The 22,482-nt window shown below is 35.4% G+C and overlaps 1 protein-coding gene across 2 annotated transcripts in view; it reads left to right on the top strand.

The window, feature by feature from the left end:
* The window catches only part of LOC143226089 (uncharacterized), an 87,493-nt gene that overhangs the window by 32,218 nt on the left and 32,793 nt on the right, over positions 1 to 22,482 (top strand). For both annotated transcript variants that reach the window (XR_013014286.1, XM_076456592.1), the window contains exons 4-7: positions 293 to 515; positions 13,980 to 15,147; positions 20,399 to 20,448; positions 21,175 to 21,277. Coding sequence is in view for 1 of the 2 variants with exons in the window: in XM_076456592.1 (XP_076312707.1) it covers positions 293 to 515; positions 13,980 to 15,147; positions 20,399 to 20,448; positions 21,175 to 21,277 (1,544 nt within the window). In the remaining variant the exon portion in view is untranslated. The remainder of the gene's footprint in view (positions 1 to 292; positions 516 to 13,979; positions 15,148 to 20,398; positions 20,449 to 21,174; positions 21,278 to 22,482) is intronic.

Raw genomic sequence — 22,482 nt, forward strand, 5'->3', positions numbered from 1 at the left:
AATTTGAATTTTAAATTTTAAAGACAGTTTTATATTTGAATTTTGTGTAAGTATGTTTGGAAGAAAAAAATTTGAGGAAATTTACTATCCTTTAAAATTGTTGAAGTAAGTCTTTACAAAATTTCTTGCACATTTTCAAAATATGAAGTGTGTGTGTGTGGGGGGGTCTTCTCAGGCTTATTTAGTATATGGATATTCAAAGCATCTCTAGGTTTAAAATATTTGTTTATATTCTTGGTAGTCAGGTAGTGCTTCAATGAAAAAGATTTTTAAAAACTCACAAATTTTGCAGGTAGTAGTCGCAAACCAACAGACACTAACATGAATAAACTGCAAGTTAAATCTCGACCAATAAAATCTTCCTCACCAAATCGTCCTGGGAACCAACCATGTCCAGTTTGTAACAAGGTATTTGCCAATTCCAGTGCACTCACAAAACACAAGCTCACTCATAGTGATGAACGAAAGTTTGTTTGCCAGGTGTGCCATAAAGCTTTCAAACGACAAGATCATTTGTGAGTATGAATAAAATGCTTCAGTAACTTCTTTTATGGTTTTTGTGAAAATAAGAGACCATCATTAACTCTCTCGGTGCAGACTCTGTTAACTTGATTGACCACTTGACCTGTCTGTACCTATTTAAAGTCTTTATAGATTTAACACTTCTAACTTTCAACATTGTGTGTATGTCTTCACAAATTATGTAAGTTTCTTGGTTAACATTAGAAATCTTTAACATACAAAAAAATCACATTTTTAGTGAAGTATTTTTAATAAACTAAAATAAAGTTTTGTCCGTGAATATATTGAATATTCTGTGTGCAAAGTGATTTTCAGGTTGAGACTAAAAATACTTTTCACCTCAAAAATCTCAAATATCCTTGATGAAATTTCTAAAACCTCCTAAATACATTTCACATGTTTGTTTTTGTTGATACATTCTATTTTATTAGTTACTTTCTCAATTCAGGATCAGTCACTTTGACCAATCTTGTAGCTACCTAAAAAAAAAAATCTAATTACCCTTTTTCTTTTCTAGAATGACTTCAGCTTGTAATGTGAAACTACATTCATTTATGCTAAGTAGCTTTAAGTCAGTAACAGTATACATCTATTTATAATTAAATTTTATTGTTTATTACCCTTTGAACCATGTCTCACTACCACATGTGCTGCACATTAACCACGAGCTATTATGAGCTGTTCATGAGCATGCCATATGAAATATTTATTTTACTTAAATTACTTCTGACTAATCCTACAAAAAAAAAATCCATATTTTTACATTTGAGTTACTTTTATAATAAATTAATAAATATGAATAACAAGAAAAAGTAAAAGTGCTTATTGAATCTTTTTTTTCTGTCTATTATCGATGGGGCTTAACCATACTTTTTTATACTAAAGGTAGTAATGCAGTACATAATTTGTATTTAATTAAATAATAAACCAAAGAATATTGCCTAATAACATGCCAAAAGTAGATAATTTTCCCTGTCTCTAAAAATTTTTCTGGACTTTTAATTAAGAGCTGTTGCAAATAAATCCAAGCTAGTCGCTAGTTTTCCCAAGGGAACTGAGCTTATATTCTAAGTTAAATTAATGATTATTTGTTCACAACACAATGTTGTACAATGTCATTTGATAGATGAAAACCTTGGTTTTTGTTTGTTATAAGGAATGTATAATTAAATGTAAGAGAAAACTATTAACAAATCTTGAAAGAGAGGATGTAACAGGTAGGTGTGATAGGGAGAGGTCTGTAACCAAACAAAATTGAAGGCCATAAAAATTATGATTTGTTTGAGCAATGATAATTTTATAGCAAATTATTTATGTTTAATTTTATACTCATAGTTTTTTGTGGGAAGGTAGATAAAATTAATATAAGATACATAGAGAAAATGTGTCACATGAGTTACAGTACGGGAAATTCAGAATCTTTTAAATATTGTCTTGTAAAATTAAGAACTTAAAACTTTTATACTATTAAAATGTGAATTATTAACTAAGGTTTTAGGTCTATTAATATAGCATAACCCAAAATTAGTTGAATGAAATTTTGAATATAGGACACTAAAACCTTGTTACGTGTACAGTAAAGGACACCCATAGCAATAGTGTTCAAATAATTCTTACTCTTGGTTCTCTATCTAACCCGTGAAGAAAAAAATTGACCGTACATATTGTACTTACTCTCTGTTGTCCACCCATCTGTTTTTTGACCATCGTATTAGAAATTAGAAACTAGAAAGTTAGACTAAAGAGGGAAGTCAGAAACTCAGCAAAGAATAAATGTATATTTATTATATAAATTTGTGTCATATATTAAAAATTTACATCTGAAATTAAAAAATACTTTCAGTACTTATATTCAGTAAAGTTCATATACTATGTTTATTTAAAATGCAAATTTATGTGTGTGTGTAAAGGTAGATAAATATATATGTAAGTGCTTATGATAACTAATTTTGAAAATATAGCATATTCAAAATACGAATCAAAAGTTTTGGAGAGATTCGTCTTCACTACTATATAAAAATTACTTGCATTTTAAACTATATGGCATTACAAGTTTTCATGTGAACATGATAATATATATTTTCTTTCAGATATGTGTATTATTCTTTATGTGTGATTATTCTTGAAAAAGGATTTTGTACAACTTACATTAAAAAAAGCAGAAAAGAAAAATAAAAAATGAGAGAAAAGAATTTGTCTCTTCAGTAGAAGGTAAAAAATAAAATATTATGCATCTGTAGACTTATAAATAAATAAATTATAAATCTCTCGTGAGGTTGATTAACCTAACTTAAAGTTATCAACATGAGATGTGGGTCAAAGGTCATGTTATTGTGTTTTTTGACTCGCACTTAAATTTTTTTTTAATTAATATTTTTTGAATCCGTGTCAGTAAGATTGGTATCAAATTGAAGACCTTAATTCAAGTTTTAGTATTATACATCAGTTATTTTCTTATTTTAAAAGTAACTAAAATAAATACACCTTAATATCAATTTTTTTCTGTCACATGGTATGTTTAATGAAGCATTGTTTCAGTTTTAGATGTTCATGGTATTCATGCAAAGTCTGTAGTTTTTTTGTGAATTAGGAACTCTAAATACCTGTACTGACAAGGTAGAATATAATATAAGAACCTCCTGTCTTTTCTATTTGCTAGGATATTGCTTGTACTGAATCACACATGGTGGCCCTGCTCACCTCTTTCCATTTTTGGAAACATGCTGTTATATACACTTACTACTGGCTATGACAAGAAAGATTAGAATGTGTCCCTAGTAGTGTTTTCAGCAATTTTGACGTATTACGATGTCAACGTGTTCTTTTGAAACGTAATTTCAGGGAAGTAGGTTGTGTTTTTAGTCTGCTCAAAATTTCATATTTTTTAAATCAATATGCAGCTTAGTTATTGAGCTGAATAAATTATAATGGTGTTTTATGATACAGATAAAATATGTTATTATTTTCAGTAATTTCAAACATGTATATAAAACCTAAAAACATTGTTTAGCATTCTCTACTGGGAAATTTTATAAAGCTTAGCAACCTACAGCAAGCAGAAAATGAGTTTAAAATTTATAACTGGAAGAGAATTGTTTATAAATACGTCTGTACTGTATTATAACTGAAATGTGACTATTTTACAAAATGTTTGTCCCCTGAAACACAGTTAAGACAAAGTATTTTGTAAAAGTTAGTTTTATATTCCTGAATATAGTAACATTAATGCACATGTGCTGTGTCATTGCTACTTCTATAATGCTAGCTAGCCATGGCTGGAAGAGTGAGTGCAATGAAAATAATAATATATATATAAGGTTACAAAATTGAGACTAAACATTTGTATTTTTGTGTATATAATTATACAAATTATAAATTCTATAACAAAATATAACTTATGATTATTTCATAATTTTTTATGATGGTTACAAGGTTGGTCAAATTAACCAATCCTATATAGTTACAGTAGAAAAAATAATAGGTAAAATATAAAGTTTGTCTGAAAAAAAAACTGAATCTATTAAGGAGGTTGGAAAGATCAATGAAGTGATATTTGAGATTTTGAGGGTCTCTTACATCTTGCTTCCACTGGATCCCACTTTGTAGCAAGTGTTATACAGATTGGTGTGCTTTTCTCTATCCAGTTACACACAAGCAAACAATTTGATTATTTTTACTACCAGGTGCAACAGGCTCTGTAGAAGGAGTTATTTCATAAAATCATTTAGGCACTAACCAGATGATATTACCATATTATTATGGACCTCCACTCATGGATTATAATGAGTCAAGCTAATGAAGATTCTGCCTGTCTCTGCTAATCATCAGATTGAATAAATCAGGACCAGTTTACTATTAAAAATTTAGGGAATGTGTTTGCACTGAATGTGGTTCACCAGTTGCACTGTTCCTTGGGGCTCTCCAACATACCCCCTTGGTGTGGATTCCTGTTTGAGGTGAGGGGACCTCCCAGGGAAGGTTCTGTTCTTTCAGTTTACCTCCTCTGGGATCTAAAAATCCACCCACGTGTTTGCCGTGTGTGGCGACCCATGAAGGGGAGGAGAGGATCCTGGTGGTTGAGGGGTCCAACCCTAACACACCACTTTGGCCTTGAATTCCTGTAGACGGGTGGCCCCCCTTGTATCCATCGGCTGGTCCACTTGGGCTAGAGTCAACCAAGTACCAGTGTTGGAAGTTCTCAATGGGTGTTGTGGACATTGTGTCTGATGCTGGTGTTTGGGTATAGTGCTCACGAAACCCTGGTGTTGCTGCAATGTCCTTGCATGACATTGTAGTGCATCCCCTTGTAGGGCTCCATGGTGGGTGGGGTCAGTGGGTACCGAAATTTTCGTTTTTTTCTATGGATCCTCCAATAAAAAAATTAAATAAAATAGTGAAAAACCGGTCAATAGGTAAACGACCATGTCTTGAAGACTCTGAGCAGCAATCTTCAACATCTGTAACACCTGTACCCCATTTTCTTATATTACATTCTCTTTCAGAAAAACCTTTAGGGAAAATGTCCCCCTTTTTTATTCAGAGGGGGCTAGAGGGACTTGCTGACTCTCCAAAGTCGGTAAAGAAGCTTCAATCTGGAAACATTGGTTGAAACATCCACATCCCAACACAGTGAACTCCTCTTGAATTCAAAGGCAATTGGGGATGTACCTATTGAGGTTACCCCTCATGTTACCTTGAATTCATCACAAGGAGTTATTGTTGAGAGGGACTTGAAGAACATCCCCAAGTCAGAGATTCTTGCAGGTTTCTCCACCCAAGGAGTTTCTGCAGTGAGGCGCATCTCCACTCACAAAGACAGAGTTACACTGCCAACAAATATCCTTGTTTTGACATTTACATCACCACGTGCACCTGCCACCATCAAGGCAGGTTATCTAATGTACAGGGTATGGCCGTACATTCCAAACCCTCTTCGATGTTTCCAATGTCAGAGGTTCGGCCACTCAAAGACATCTTATCGTGGTTCCCTGACATGTGCTTGTTGTGGTGGCAAGAACCACGATGCCTATGAGTGTGACATGGACCCACATTGTGTCAACTGCAATGGTTCCCACCCTTCCTACTTTCATTCTTGCCCAAAATGGTTGGAGGAAAAATGAGGTGCAGCGTTTAAAAATGACCCATAACATTAGTTATCCTGAGTCTCGGAAATTGCTGTCCGCCACTCCATCTTGGACATATGCTGCTTCACTTCCTTCCACAACTACAGTGGGAGTGCAGACAGACCTCTCTGTACCTCCAAGAGAATAGTTTTCAAAAGAAATGAAAAGCCTTTTGATCTCCATGGTTAAAAAGGTTGATGAATTGACTTCTACACCCATCTTTGTTCCTCCCATACAGTCCAACAAATCAAGATCCACATCCTTCGGTTTCAAATACAGGCATTTCTTCTGATACATTTTTTTCTCCAACCCCACGATGCAAAATAATCATTCGTTCGTGTTCTCAATGACTGTAATCCCCTTCCAACAACAAAGACCTGCCCCATCAACCCAGGTCAGGATCCATGGAGGTCAATAGACCTCCTCCAAATAAAGACAGTAAGGAAAAAAGACGTGGTTGTAAACAGAAGGGTTCTCCAGCCACTTTGCCTTCCCGTCATTAAAAATGGCCACCTTGATACAATGGAACTGTCAAGGTTTACGTTCTAATCTGGATGATATCAAAACACTGATTGCTTCCTACCATCCTGTATGTCTTTCCTTACAAGAAACATTTCTAAAACCTGCTGATACAGTCACCATTTGGCAGTTTTCTGTGTACAGAAATGACAGGCTGTGGTGAAGGACGAGTACATGGAGGGGTGGCACTATTGGTTGATCAGCATGTGCCCACCCTGTTTTTGTCACTCAACACACCCTTGGAAGCCGTAGCCATCCGTGTTTCCTTGGGTCATACCATCACTGTTTGTTTTCTCTACCTGTCCCCTGGAGAGACATATGATCAGTCGGACCTTGATACTCTCGTTGAACAGTTGCCGTCTCCATTTCTAATCCTGGGGGACTTTAATGGACATCATCCCCTCTGGGGAAGTGCTGTTATTGATAGGAGGGGTCGCTCTGTAGAGCGTATGCTCTCTGATCACAATCTCTCTCTTTTCAATACTGGTTCTTCCATTTATTTTCACACACCTAGTCAGTCCTTTACCACTATTGATCTTTCGGTTTGCTCCCCTTCATAATTTTCACATTTTTCATGGAGGGTTGACAATAATCCAATAGGCAGTGATCATTTTCCTATACTTTTGAAAGAGACTGGACGTGGTCAATGCCACCCTACCCACATACCCTTGTGAAAGCTGGATCAGGCAGACTGGTCCACTTTCACTGCTCTCACAGAACTTGATCCTGCCATCGTTAGTCAGCCATTAATAGCTGACTGTGTGGCAGCGGTAACTGACTGTATTATACAAGCAGCTGCTCAGTGTATTCCTAAAACCTCGACACATTTTCCACAATATCCTCGTCCGTAGTGGAATCCTGCTTGCCACTTGGCACAGAAGTTCAAAATGGGCCTGGGATACTTTCCGTAAATATCCCACACTTTCAAAACGCATTGCTTTCCAATGGGCCCGTGCACATGCTAGGTGGGTAAGATGTCAAAGCCAGAAGGAATCTTGGATTAATTTCACAACTAGCACATCTTCTACCACCAGTTCCAAGGTTATATGGGACAGGATATAAAAGGTCAGTGGGCACTACAATTCTGTTCCCCTCTTCATCTTACTCTCTGATGGCCATGAGGTAGCTGATGTACTGAGCATCGCCGATACTCTAGGTGAAAGCTTTTGCCGTGTATCTAGCACTTCTGCTTTTCCTCCACCTTCTTGGCCATCAAGACTCGGGCAGAGCGTTCACCTCTTTCCTTTCGAACTGACTGTCTTTTTTTACTATAATTGTCCTTCATTGGTCTGACAGTACATCTGTTGGATCTGATGATGTACACTATGACATGCTGCGCTATCTCTCTCCTGCTTTTCTTGATATTCTTCTACTTGATTTTAATAGGATCTTGCAGGAGAATGTTTTTCCTGATGCCTGGTGCCAGGCTATTATTTTACCTTTCCCTAAGCCAGGGAAAGATCCCAAGATTCCTTCAAACTTCCGTCCAATTGCTTTGACGAGCTGTCTCTGTAAGACCTTAGAAAGGATGGTTAATGCTTGTCTTGTTTGGTTCCTCGAATCAAACAACCTCCTTTCGCTCACCCAGTGTGGGTTCCAACGACAGCATTCCACCACGGACCACCTAATTCGACTTGAGACATCAATCAGAGAAGCCTTTCTCAAACACCAACATCTTGTTTCAATATTCTTTGACATTGAGAAGGCTTATGACACAACATGGAGGTATAGCATTTTGCGAGACCTCCATATATATGGGTTATGTGGCCATATACCCATGTTTATAAAACAATTTTTTTAATAGACAGGAGATTCCAAGTTCGTGTGGGTTCGACACTTTCCCATTCCTTTGTACAGAAACATGGAGTCCCTCAGTGCTGTGTTTTGAGTGTCACACTTTTCAGTATAAAGATAAATGCCATCACTGAACAACTACCTCTCACTGTTTCAAACGGGCTCCATGTCGACGACTTTCACATCTCGTGTCAGTCGTTGAACATGAGATATATTGAGTGGCAAACTACAAACTGCCCTCAATCTTGTACTGAAGTGGACTACGGTGAACGGCTCTAATTTTTCTCTCTCTGAAACAGTTTGCATGCACTTTTGCCGCCAACAGGATATCTACCCTGATCCTGAGCTCCATATTGGTGAAGTTTCGTTGCCAGTGGTCCCTGAGACCAAGTTCTTGGGGCTTATCTTTGACCATAAGCTGATCTTTATACCACACTTAAAGCAGCTGTGAGTCAAATGCACAAGAGCGCTGAACATCCTTCGTATCCTCTCTACTGCTAGTTGGGGAGCAGATCGATGTTGTATGTTAAAGATATATTGTGCTCTTATTCGTTCAAAACTCGACTATGGATTAATGGTCTATGGCTCTGCCAGACCCTCGGCCTTAAAGATGCTGGACCCCATTTATCATCAAGGATTTCGACTTTGCACTGGGGCATTCCGCACCTCCCCAATTCAGAGCTTATATGTGGAATCTCATCAACCTTCTCTGCACCTTCACAGTTTGCAACTGTCTTTACTGTATTCTTCGAAACTACGCTCCTTTACCAAAGCATCCCACTTGGGATGTGTTTTCCTTCCTCAGTGGGCCTTACTTTTTCAAAACAGATGATCTGCTATTGCTCCTTTTAGCCTTCACATCCAGATGCAATTGGATGAATTGGGTCTGTCCTTGAAAAACATTGCAGAATCCACTGGTCAGCTCATCCCCCCCCATGGCTTATTACAGCTCCCAAATGTGACCTTTCTTTAAGTCATCTGAGAAAAGCAGATACTTCCAATTGGAAGTGGAGTGTTTTATTTACTAAACATCTTTCGAACACCCTTTCTATTCTAATTTATATGGATGGTTCAGGATCAGGTGACTCTGTGGGCTCTGCCATGGTTTGTTGTGGTTCGGTGGTTGCACGTAGAATCCCCTCTACAGCTTCTGTGTTCATTGCTGAACTGTATGCCATATCTCTTGCCCTGGATCATATTGAAACTGGGCAGTACTCCAACTGCACTATTTATACGGACTCCCTTAGTTCTCTGCTGGCCTTGGAATCACTTCACATTGGCTCACACCCTGTTCTTGCTGATATTTAAAACTGACTATCCCATTTCTCATTAACATCTACTTCTATCCAGTTTTTCTGGATACCAGGCCATGTTGGTATTCACGGGAATGTGCTTGCAGACATGGCAGCTAAATCTATCTGCCCTGGCACTATCACCACAGTGCCTATTCTGTACATGGACTTTGGTCCTGTATTTAAGGCTCAGCTCCGTGCCAGCTGGCAGTCCACTTGGAGTGAGCAACGTGACAACAAGCTTTTTCAAATAAAACCGTATATTGGGCTTCAGCCGTCTAGCTTCCATAAGGTTTGGAAGGACGAAGTTATTTTAACTAGACTATGCATTGGTCACAGTTTTTAACTCATCGTTTTGTTTCATCTGGAACTGATGCACTAGTGTGTAGTTTGTGTAACACTCAAATCACTGTAAGCCACATTTTATTTTCCTGCCATCGTTATGATTTTCAACGAGAATCAAAGAGAATCATTCTGGCGAGTTGTTCTTATAATTTTGCTGCATGTCTTTTAACACTTTTATTACTTTACCTTTTAGTACTGGCCATAATGACACATAACCCAGAACCAGGACTGGAAAGACCAACTTCAGGTGACTGACAGTGGTTCTTGTACTTACCTGTTAGTCATCCTGGTGGGTTATGATCATTACCATTATGCTACAGAAAGTCCTCTACAACTTTGTAGACTGGATGTCAACATTGGTTTTACACCATTTTATGTTTTAATTGCTGTTTTGTTTATACCTTTGTTTCCTTTTACGAATTTTACTATATTTACTTTACTTTTAATTTCTTCTGATTTTGCTATATGTCTTTTAACACTTTTCTTATTTTACCTTTTGATAATGGCTGTTATGACAACATAACCCGGAACCAGGACTGGAAAGGCCAACTTCAGGTGACTGACGGTGGTTCTTGTACTTAGCTGTTGGTCTTCCTGGTGGGTTATGATCATTACCATTTTGCTAGAGAAAGTCCTTTACAACTTCTCTTACTCTGCTTTTTCTCTTAACATTGTAGACTAGGTGTCAACATTGATTTTATACTTTTTCTGTTTTTCAATGATATTTTGTTTTACATTTATTCCCTTTTATGTATTTTACTACATTTAATTTATTTTTATCTTTTTACTGGACGTTTGGCGCAGATAGCCTAGCTGCTTTGTGCCATAAAACACTAAATCAATCAATCAATCTCCAACATACGTTACCTTCCAGATTCTACTAGTAGAGCTAGAAGTCCTTATTGCATCTGGTTTCCAGTCGCTAGGGTGGTGGACAGAGGCTTTCCTTCTAAAGTGTTAGTGTGTTCCTTCACACTTGGGGAAGAGATCAAAGTTGGAGGCTCTCCTAATTACGTCCCTGAATGTTTTTCCAGCTGTCAGTAGGAGTGGCATCAGCCTCTGCAAGAGTGTACTTGTAATTCCAGTTCATATTTGACACTACTCTGTCCAGTTGGGGTGTATGTAGCCCCTTTTTTTTTTTTATCAATGCTGGTTTCATATATTGTTCATGGAAGGGGCTTCACTATCTCCTCATAATTGGAAATGCAGACTGGTCCCATCCTAGGCCCTTGATTGAGTGAAGGTTCCACATCTTCTCCCATAATTTCAGGGGCAAATGGAATATCACTTGTTTGCTTGTTCGAAGAGTTAGGATGAATGTTCATGATTTTAAACTGGATGAACTTTGTTCCTTTGGTTGAGTACAGCATACACAATCCCATAATACTGAGTCTGAGGTGTTGCCTTTTGGACTTCTTCATATGGAGGAGAAAGTTTGTCCAGTGAGTTGTTATTTACTTTCTCATCATGGTTCCACTGGTGTAAAATGTGTTTCTCTGTGGCTGCAGGTTAGGATTCAGTAAAAAGTGTGTGTATGTATATATGCATACACTGCTGGCCAAAATCTTAAGGCCAATAAACATAAAGAAAAAAATATGAATTTTGCAATGTTAGATTCAACGACTTATTTGAGTAGAACTTCAAAAGATGAAAATAAGAAAAGGGAAAATAAAAATAAAAAACATTTTTAGCATTTAATAGGGAAAACGTGAACACTAGGAAATTAGCCTAAATACTATCTGGCCAAAAGTATAAGACCATACCAAAAAGAAGTCCTAAACAGGGTAGGAAATGCCCAACAAGAGGTCTCAGTAGTAAGTTGCATGGCTGCATTGCAAATAACTGCAAACATTCACTTTGGCATGGTCAATATAAGTGTTTGCAGAAGGCTGGCTGGAATGTTATTCCAAGTGGTGAAGATGGCTTCATGAAGATTGTGCACTGTTTGGAATTGACATCCATTTTTATAGATTTCCCTTGTCATCCACTCCCAAACATTTTCAGTGGGGTTCAGTTCAGATGAACACACTGGATGGTCCAAAAGAATCGCGTTATTCGCCATGAAAATGTCCTTTGGCCTGCACGCATTGTGGATTGCAGCGTTGTCCTGCTGAAAGTTCCAGTCATTTCCACACAAGCGAGGGCCTTCAGTCAATAAGGATGCTCTCTCCAACATGCCAGTGCAGCCAACTGCTGTTTGACACCTCTGTATAACCTGAAGTTCCATTGTTCCATGGAAGGAGAAAGCACCCCAGATGATGATGGAACCTCCTCCACTGTGTCACATAGAAAAATGTCTCCAGTGGGATATCCTTATCGTGCCAGTACTGTTGGAAGCAATCTGGATCATCCAGGTTAAATTTTTTCTCATCAGAGAACAAAACCTTCATCCACTTTTCTATGTCCCATGTTTGGTGCTTCTCGGCAAAGTTTAACCGAGCTGTTTTGTGATGTGGAAGGAGGCGTGGCCTTTGAAGGCATTTACAGTTTTTAAAGCCTTTTTCTCATAGATGCCATCTTATTGTAAGGTCCTTAATCTGGTTCGACAATCTGCTGGTGTCTTGCCAGACAACCCATCAAATTCTCCTGCTCAATGCTGGTGAAATTTTCTTGGGCCAACCACTTGAAATTCACCTTCCATATCCCTCAGGGTCTTTTAATAAAATTTGCAACAGCAGTTTTACTACGCCCAATCTCACCAGTGATGGCACATTGAGAGAGACCTTCCTTTTGCAGCTCGACAATTCTGCCACATTCAAACTCTGTCAGCTTTTTAGCCTTTGCCATGTTTTTACCCAATGTAACACAGGAGATGTCAGTGGTAGATGTTGACAACGCTAATGCTTGAACACAAATGACTAAATTTCATTACATGTTTACTGATTAATGCTTTGTTTCAGTATGGTTTTAAACTTTTGACCAGCTAGTATTTAGGCTAATTTCATAGTGTTTACATTTTCCCTTTTCATTTTTTTAAGCTCTACTCATATAAGTGGTTGAGTCTAACAATGAAAAATGCATATTTTTTCTTTATCTTAATTGGCCTTAAGATTTTGGCCACCAGTGTATATAAAATTGCAGTCCAGTAACACTTGCCACCAATGAGATATGGAGATCAAGTTGCGAAACCTCAGATGTTTGGTTGAGACTGGCCTGTAATGGTGATTACTCATGTATTTTTCCACCCTTTATATAGGAACTAGGTTTTGATTGTAGAGCATATGGGTTCTGAATGTACTGTGGTCACCCCCACTTCTGCACCACTTTTATCTTGGTACAACACTTATGTGCAATAACTTTCTGTATGGATCATGCCTGCACTGCCCCTTCAACTCCTCATTATGGGATTCCATTTATAGTGTCAGTGGATGATAAGTATGTTTTAGAAATTAATATTTTCTTAAAGAGAAAATGTATTGATACAATAATACTTGTCTCCACTGACACTCTCCTTCCCTGCCTTCCATCTAAGAGCCTGTTAATGTGTTGAAAAAGGGATTACATTATCTAACTGAGGTGCTTATATACAGTACCAGGATATAGGATAAATTGATAAGGGTGAAGACATTTACAAATTAGATATTGCTGAAAGTGTTTAAGTGGATATAAAAGACTGGAGCACAGGAGACAAATGCTTAAGATAGGCAAATCCAATGTTGAAAAAAAGCTGTATTGTCAGCAGAGTTAAGTATTATTGGAAATATATTATAAGTTTAGGAAGATGTTAACTTTTGTGTACAAAAGGCATGTATTGTTTACTTTAAGTCTACCAAATTTGGTGAAGGTACACATCCTGCATTAAAATATAAATACTTAGCATGTACAAAAGTGTATAGAAACCTGTATTTTATACCAAGCCTATTGCAAAAGGGTTAACAAATGTTTCTCTCAGAATTTTACTTCAAGAAACAGTATTTCATATTAACATACGGTTAATTTGTTTATGTTTGTCATCTGTATTTATTTTTTTTGGTTCTACTCTTTTCTTTTTTTTGAACGACAGGTATGAGAATGACTTAATTATCTAATTTGTTGAATCAATAATGTTTAGGCACATAGAGTAGATTCTGCAATGAATATCAATACAAAATTTTATTTCTTTATTACTGTGGTCTTCATTGGCAAAAGAGCACAATTTCACGGAATTTTTAGGCAGTGAAACGCTTTGTTTAAAATACAAATTAAGTGCATGCTTACTCTGTTGAATTAATTCTACATACATACACATTGAGTATTTTATTGTAAACTTATAGGTCACATAATTACACAGCGAGTGATTTTGCTTCTACTGTCCTAAAATATGATTAAATGATATGCACATCAAAAATATTTTTATAAGTTAATAAGGTGCTAAATGTAAAAAGTATTTTGTTTTTATTGTTAGGAATGGCCATATGCTCACCCACCAGAATAAAAAGCCATTTGCTTGTGATGCAGAAGGTTGTGGAAAAAGCTATTGTGATGCCAGGTCATTGAGGCGGCACAAAGAGAATCATCATAATAACAACACTGTTACTCAAGCACCTGTTACAATTCCCCCTCAGCCTGGTCACATTGCTGTGATACCAGCCATGGCACATGTAGGACTAACATCTCTACACTCTTCTTTTCCAACGAGTGTTATAACCAGTGCTATGACTCCCGTTTTAACTGAATCTTCCAGTGCCAATAGAATCCAGTATGCTCCACCTCATGGTAGTCAAAGTCACCAGGCTGCAATTGTTCCAGATAGTGATGGGCAGCTGATTAGCTCAGTTGTACAGTCTGCAGCATCACAACTTCAATTTCTAGCATTCCATCAGAACACTCCTCAACAAGTTGAAGTTTCATCAGATTCTGGAAATAAGCATGATGATAGACAGAATAATCAAGGACTATGGAATCCTCAAACCATAAATACTGCTGCTTTTCTCTTAGCACAGAATTTTGGGCAGAATGCTCTTCACTCGCAAGGCATAAGAAATTCAGAACAAACATTACCAAAAAGAGAGACTTCAGAAAATGTTCCAGATGTAATCAAAACAAGTGGACAAACAGCTTCTTTACAGCTTCCAGATCATCAGAATCAAAGCAAAGAGATTAATTTTTCTCAACAACATCAGCAGCAACAACAACCAGGAATGTTGAATAGTCAGGAAGCTCAACAATTGTCTCCTGTTGTATCTAAGTCTCAGACTTCTCAGAGAAATACATCTCCTACAGTTTTAACCAGCCATTCAGTCAACACTGGTGTTGATACAACACCCATCACTTCAGGAGGAAACCTATTCCCATTTCTTCAACAGCAAGAGCAAACTGTTTTCTCTTCAGAAATGTCTAATTCTCTACCCAACGATAGTGGCACCAACTCTGTTCCAAACACACCAACTGTTCCTGAAGCTCCACATGTAGAAAACCACACTCCTTTGCTACAGCAGCTATTGACTCCTTCCCAGCCTATTGATTTAATTCACAGTGGACAATCAAAAGAGCAGCATATTTCTCAACAATCGTTTCTTCCTTTGTTTCGTACTCCTCACCCAGCTGGTCAGATATCGTATTCCTGGATTCAGGTAAACTTGTATTTCTGTTATTCCTTATATGATTCATGTTCAAGTTATTGCTAATTAGTTATATGAAACATATTAGAACTTTTGAAGTTGTGATTCATGATATCTTCATATAAGAAATAATTTTTCAGTTTAGTCTGTGATCGATCTCCACATTAGTTGCCAATACCAATCTGATCTAAAGAATTCCCTGATGTTTTTATTATCTGATTGTTAAGACTAGATTGGTAAATTTGTTTTCTTGCCTTTTGTAATGTATGTTTTTCCTTGAATGTTTATTGATTTGTTTAAAGGTTTACAAGAAAATGAATTTAAGAGAAGGAGTTATTCAACTTTAATAATTACTTGTTTTGTATTCTGATGAAAATGCATCCTCTTTGTAGTCTGGTAAGTGGGTGAGTTGTTTGAAGGCTGTTGCATGCCACTAGTGTGTTTATGGTTGTATAGACATACACATACATGCATATTTTAGGGACATCTGGATGTGTGAAAACACCCCAATACAATATCTAAAAATTCCAGTATCAGCCAATCTTGGGTATATAGGCACAGATACAGTACTTTGCTCAGGTTACATGTTTATTTTTAGTTATCTATCTCAAGAAAGACACCTGTATTTTATCAGCTGTTTGAGATATTTTATTTCTTAGATTCTTGGGTTTTGAGTGTATCTTTTAATTTACTAATATGTGTATATCATTTTTAAATGTTACATATTGTAAGTGTTTAACTGTTGGCAAACTGAACTCTTAACCTTTGGTAGTAAGTTGAGTGTAAAGATGATTAACTAAAAGCAGCTATCTACAAATTCAGATTCGTACAAGTTTGATTTTATAAACTGCTGTGGTTTTTATCAATACAACATCTCATTTGTGATTAATGGTTCTGAATCCCATATGTTTCTGTCTGAAATACTAGGAGGGATAGATATAATGAAGTTATGTTCACTCAAGGGAAAGCTATCAGGAAGATTACTTTCCCATATTTATATGTTTTTTCATTTAATCCATGCAATACATTCACTTTCTTAGTCATAACTAAAGGAATACAAATGGAACATAGACTCCCAATCAGGAAAGCTAACTGAAAAGATGAAATTCCTTAGGAATGTAGAAGTGTAATATTCTGATCCTTGACTTGTGCTGTTAATAAAAATGATGTTGGGCTCTAAATGTTCTTAACACAATACATGGCATACATTAGGAGAATGTACATAAAATGTGCCTTTTTTATTTAATCCATAATTTTTTGTTGACATTCATGCAGTTAACTTTGTTCACTATGTACTTTGAAGTCAATTATGTAAATGCTTCTGCCAGTAATGGAAATTCTACAACTTGTAGTCTGCTTCTAGTGTGCAGGAAGATCTTGTAGCAATGACTTCAGACTTCTTTTATCAGTGTACTTTGATCATCAATGGTTTATCATCTGCTGGTGTCCTTGGTAAATTTCACTATCATATGTACACTCAGATTGCATAACATTCACCCTTTTCTCATAATGATAAACAAAACTGGTATTGTGCTTAGGCCTGTTTGAATTTCTGTAGAGCAGTATTTATCAGTTAGTCTCAATGCTATTATTGATGGTCTGATTTTTGTTTTATTTTTCTCATTATGTTGTATTTTAAATCTTGAATCAGTTTCTTACATGCTTGAAGATGTTAATATCATGTTGAATTATTAACCCATTTCTTAAACCTTTATTTCTTGTTTTTTTTTTCCTCATGTTCAAATTGTTGATACTCTTGGAAATGATCAAAATGTAAATAGCCCACACACTATGTGGATTGCCTTTTGGTGAGGCCATCTTCCACTACACTTCTTACCTCTCACATTCTTTTTTACCACAGTTATTAGCTACTCATGTTTTTTCAATTCCTTAATTAAAATCAAATTTCTACTTCGTAGTCTTCATTTATTGTGGTTCTCACTGATGTAATTTTTGATGTCACATGGCTCTTGTGTTCTCTTTTGACATTTTGCTATGTTGCAAGGCAGTAGTTTCCCATTTCAACATTTCAGTATCTTTAAAAGATCCTTTTTCCTACATTGTTTTTCTTTGCAGGAATCTAATCTGAACTATATTGCATTTCAAGAGAAACATTCCATAAAGAGCTGATCACAGTTTTATCATGTTTACTGACTTCTGGTCATCGATCATTCTCTAGACAATCAGCAAGTAATACTTTTCCTCTAGATTTGCCTTTCTTGTCAACTTTTCATTCAATTTGTGCCAGCTCTGTTCTATTCTTTCAATTCTAATGAATGGGCAGATGTAGAAATAAACAGGTGGATCTTCTTGATTTAAACAGACTTCCATTTCAACTGAATTTCTTATTCAGGCTGTGAAGTATCATATTAAAACACTTTGATGGATCTTTTAGTCTGGTTTCTACTTTAATTTTCATTGTCCTCCTCTTTCTGTTCATCCAGTTGTTTGTTTCCTTTCAGTACAGTTTGCATACAGAGTCTGTATCAGGAAACCTTAGATCTGCTCAAAAAAGGAGGCAAAATTGTTTATGATACTTCTCCAAGATTTTATTCCCATCTCTTTGTGCTTCTAAAGGAATCAAGAAATTGGAAACTTATTTGACATCACTGTTTGACATCCTTGGCTGTCTGTCGATTGAGTTAGGACTGCCTTTTGGCATTATTTATTACATATTATCTTTTTTATCTCTAACCCCTTAACCAGTTGCCTCATTCCTTGTGTGTTTGTTTCATAATTTTTTCCTATGACCTTTTGCAGAGCTGCCTTATCTGCTACTGTCAAATGGTATAGAGGCCATCAATCTGTTTTATCTTCATTGTTTTCAATAACCCTAAGTTCTTATACATTGCCACAGATAAAACTCAGGTTTAATGCTACATTTTTTATCCCTGTTTTGATCCCTTAATGACTTTTATTGTTTATGTTGATCACAAGACATTCTAATATCTATGCCCTCAATGCTTAACACACTTTGTTTTCCCAAAATACCTCATATTTATTCTGAAATCGAACCTTCTTATCTAAAATTTGAGCTGTGAGAGATAGTAAATTTTTCTGATCTGTTGTGTCATCTACAATGACTGGTGCTGATGCTCATTCAGAAAAATGGTTATGTATTTTCATGGCTATTCATTATCTTTCACAAAACAAAACTTTCAATGGTTTTCAGAAAAGGTTTGTTGTTTTTTTTATATACCTTACATTGAATCATACTTCTTAGATCTTGCTTTTGTTATATTTAACGTTAGCTAGTGCAGTTAACCGTTAATCTGTTTAATTTGCTGTGAGGTGCCCAAATAACTTAAAATTGAATTTTGGGTTAAATCTTGCCAAATTTGCTATTTGGTAATGTCTTTGGCATCTCAGTTACAATATTCTTGAAAGTAAATTCTATAAAGTGGCAGTTTATGAATGACTTCATTCTCAGAATTTAATATCCTATAACTCTCTCTTCATCTTTAGAATTCCAATTGCCTCTGGTTTTAATTTTTCAAGCCAGATGGAATTCCCAGTAGTTCTATGTTATGTTTAGTTATTATTCATATGATAATCTAAGCATAGCTATACTTGACAACACCCCATTTAACAGTTATGTGGTCATCTGAGGTTAAAGAATCAATCTGTTAATATGAAATGTTGTTTGAATGTATTCATTCAGTTGGGATGATTATCACATGTTATAAATACCTCTGTAATTGTCATAGAAAAAATCCACTCTCTGGGCTGACACTGAACGAATGGGTTATGCCTCAGTTGGTGTCTTTCCACCCCATATGGAGACAACTGTTTTACAGCTGGTGTTCCATAGCTACAACCACAATGGGGAACTTTTTTTTTTTTTAACCTTATTTGGTGTTCCTGTTGCATCTGTTTTAGTATTGTCTAACCCATCTAAAAGCCTGAATTAGCTAGTCATTTCCTATGAAGATGTAGGAGAGAATCTTAGTCATGTCTCATCTAAGAATCCTCCATTTGAAGAACAGGATACAACATATTACACTCTGTCCATGATTAACTATTATGCTGCTACCTGTACTCATCACACTTGAGAATGTATATGACTTCACAGGTAGATAAATGCTACCTAGAATGATGAGGTACATGCTAAGAAAAACAATTTCTGAATGTCCTGATTTTGGTCCAGTCTTGTATGAATATGGTCCATTCAGTTCTCCTGCAAATAATTCAGCATATTTATTTTAGCTCTTGTTTGGGACTCTGTAAAATTATTTTTAATCACATCTTTGGGTGAATCATTGGTCCTTATGGCATGTTCTACTTCCCTCTTCCATCTCATTGTTTGATTTTTGGTTTTTAGTGTTTTGAAATAAGCCTACCTTATTAAAATTTTGCATTCTATAGATATATATATAGAATATATATATCCACCTCTGCACAACTGAGAAATATAGTTTTTTTATCACAACTACAAAATATATATTATTTGTGGTCTGTAAGAAAAATTTTTGCATGTTCTTGTGAAGAAGGCACAAAAAGTTGTGGAAGTTGGAAGAAAAGAGAACTCTGGCTAAGTTGATACATGCTTAGAATTGTATTAACCCTTAAATAGCAACTATCATCAGTGGATGCTGCTACCTACAACATTCCCTCTGTTTTAAGGGTTAAAGGCATTCAGAATCTAGTCATGTGATTTTTGACAGCATGAGAGCAATTCATCAAGGAAAATATTTGTGATATTTCAGAGGTAAGTAACTACTTGAAGGTCATTTTATTGCTAAGAATATAAAGTTATGGTTTTGTTCACAACGAAAAAACTAGGTTTATATGAAAAATAAATAACAATAATCTGGCATTATGTTTAAGGTTATGTTATATATTTATCCATGCTAATTATAAGTGTAGTTTGAAAGTTATTATTATGTCTATATATTTCAGTGATACTAGTGGTTTAATTTATATGGAGTGGATTAATTAAATACAACAATGAAATATTGTAGACATGCTTTTAAACTGTGAGAATTTTATTACATTAAAGGTGTTCATTGTAAAAACTTAATGTCGTATAAATAATTTTATGAATTGTGCCATTTTACAGTTAATAACAGGAGCTTTAATAACCTTTGAGATCTAATATGTTAATTTGAACTTACAGTAGTCAAAGTTCTTGGAGTGATACATGTCTGTTTTTAATGCTCCTTATTATTAAAATTTGAACTTTTTTCTTCTTTTGCCAAATTATGGAAGTGTATACTCTAAAGACGTGGTTAACTTTATTATATTTTTTAAAACTTATTTTCAGGACAAGTCCTACAGCATACAGAACTCCACACCTACAAATTCAGGAATCAAGTTAGTAGTTTTGTTTTGTGCATGAGTCATTGTGTTATATTTTATAAAATGACCAACTTGAAACATTGTTGTCTTTTAGTGTAATGGTTCTCAAATTTATTTCCCTCATTAGGCCCCTTCTTCAGCCAAAGATAACCACACAAATATTCAGGTTTGTCTGTCTGTGGAAGCTGATCCTACAGTGTATAAAGGTAGCACTGCCAGAAATAAGTATGTTAGTTGATGAAATTTCATATACAAATTGAATTTAGGTTAGATTGCAGCCCAGTAGTTCTGCCAGAATGTGCATCTGAGGTCTGTCAATCTGCTCTGTTACCATTAAAACATTCCACTGGTGGATTTGACAACAGTACCCCCAAAAGTTGGCATTAAATGATGATGACTAGCCATCTTTCTTCTCTCTCATTTTTCACTTCATAATTAGGGATGGCTAATGCAGTAATTGTTGCACATCCTTACACTAAAATAAACAAGAAAGTTGGTCTTTCTCATTGTAGATCTTTCAAGTTCTGTTGACCAAGGGTTGAGAATTATACTTTTAAAAAAATGTTAATGTAATTTTTTTAAATGTAATAAAACTGTTTTAGGGTAGTTTTACTGCATCCAAGAAACTTAAAATTATTGTCAAATTGCATGTTGTAACTTTTTAAAACTTTGTTAGTGTTGTGTTAAAATATTTCTTACATTTAACCAAATACAAGTAAGGTAATTTTACATATTTTTCAGCTGTGAACCAAAGCCTGTTGAATGCAGTTTATGCCAGAGGAAATTCAAAAACATACCAGCATTAAATGGTCACATGAGACTTCATGGTGGTTACTTCAAAAAAGTATGTAAATTTTGTATTATATATTTTGTCAAGACTTGATACGTGTGTGCATTAATTGATAAAATGTATTGGTTATGTCCTGTTGTCTAATTCATTCTGTTTTTTATGCCAGAAAAAAAACGATCATTTGTGGGTGGGGTGGTATTTGCAGGCACCAAACTTTGTAGCAAAAAAGTTAAAATATTGTGTAACAAATGAGGTAGTTTACATAGGTATAAATTCATATACTCCTCAGTGCAGTCTAACAACAACCCAACAGTAATAGCATTGATTTGGTTTACTTTTTGGGAGTTTCCACCCTCAAGAATATCTTTACAGAGGAAAAGGAAAAAGGCAAACTAGGAAGTTAGACTTGAACTATATAGCAGAGGCAAATACAAACTACTTAATGATTTCCAGAAAAATATCACCTTGCAAAGTAAGCCCATCAATATTTTAAAAATTTGTGTATCTTGCTTTTATTAATATTTATTCACTTGAGTATTCTTCATAATAAACTAGTATATTATTTAACACCTATTTGAAATATTTCTGTAGAAAAATAAACATTTTCAAGTTGACAAACCTTTAAATGTCTACAAACAGATCAATTTGTACTCCTGTTAAATGTGTATATCAGTTAAGTAATTGTCTTCATTGAAGATAATTACAATAATACCTGTACAAAGAATACAATAATTCCTTATAAAAAAAAAAAAGTCAGATTGAAAATGTTTCTTAGTTTCAACTAGAAAACCATAGCTCCTTAGTAATTAAAAGTGAATTTCTCTGCTTTTCACCTGTATTGAGATATAGTCTAAGAATGTGCATTTCAAATGAAAACCATGTTTTTGAGGGAATGCCTCGTCCAAACTTTACGACTCTGTGGCCTACCATTTGTTATGGATCATTTATAATAATACTTAAAGGATGTACTTGAAATGTACTTATATTTTAGTCTTTTTTTTTTTTGGTTCTTCATTTTTATAATTTTTATAGTGGTGTATCTGCCACATAATTTCTGCTTCTGTGTGGCTATTAAACCATGCTCTAATCATCTAATTAAAAATTGAATATTTCAGAAATTTTCACTGTTTATTGTAGCTTTTTCAAAAACTACCAAACACTTGTCACAGATTGTAGTACTTAGTAGAAACACAGAATATTTTGTGCATAATTAGTTTTCTGCCTTTTTTACATTTACAGTAAAAAGAATGCATGTATAC

Source organism: Tachypleus tridentatus, chromosome 9 (assembly GCF_004210375.1).
Source record: "Tachypleus tridentatus isolate NWPU-2018 chromosome 9, ASM421037v1, whole genome shotgun sequence".
Classification (NCBI taxonomy): Eukaryota; Metazoa; Arthropoda; class Merostomata; order Xiphosura; family Limulidae; genus Tachypleus; species Tachypleus tridentatus.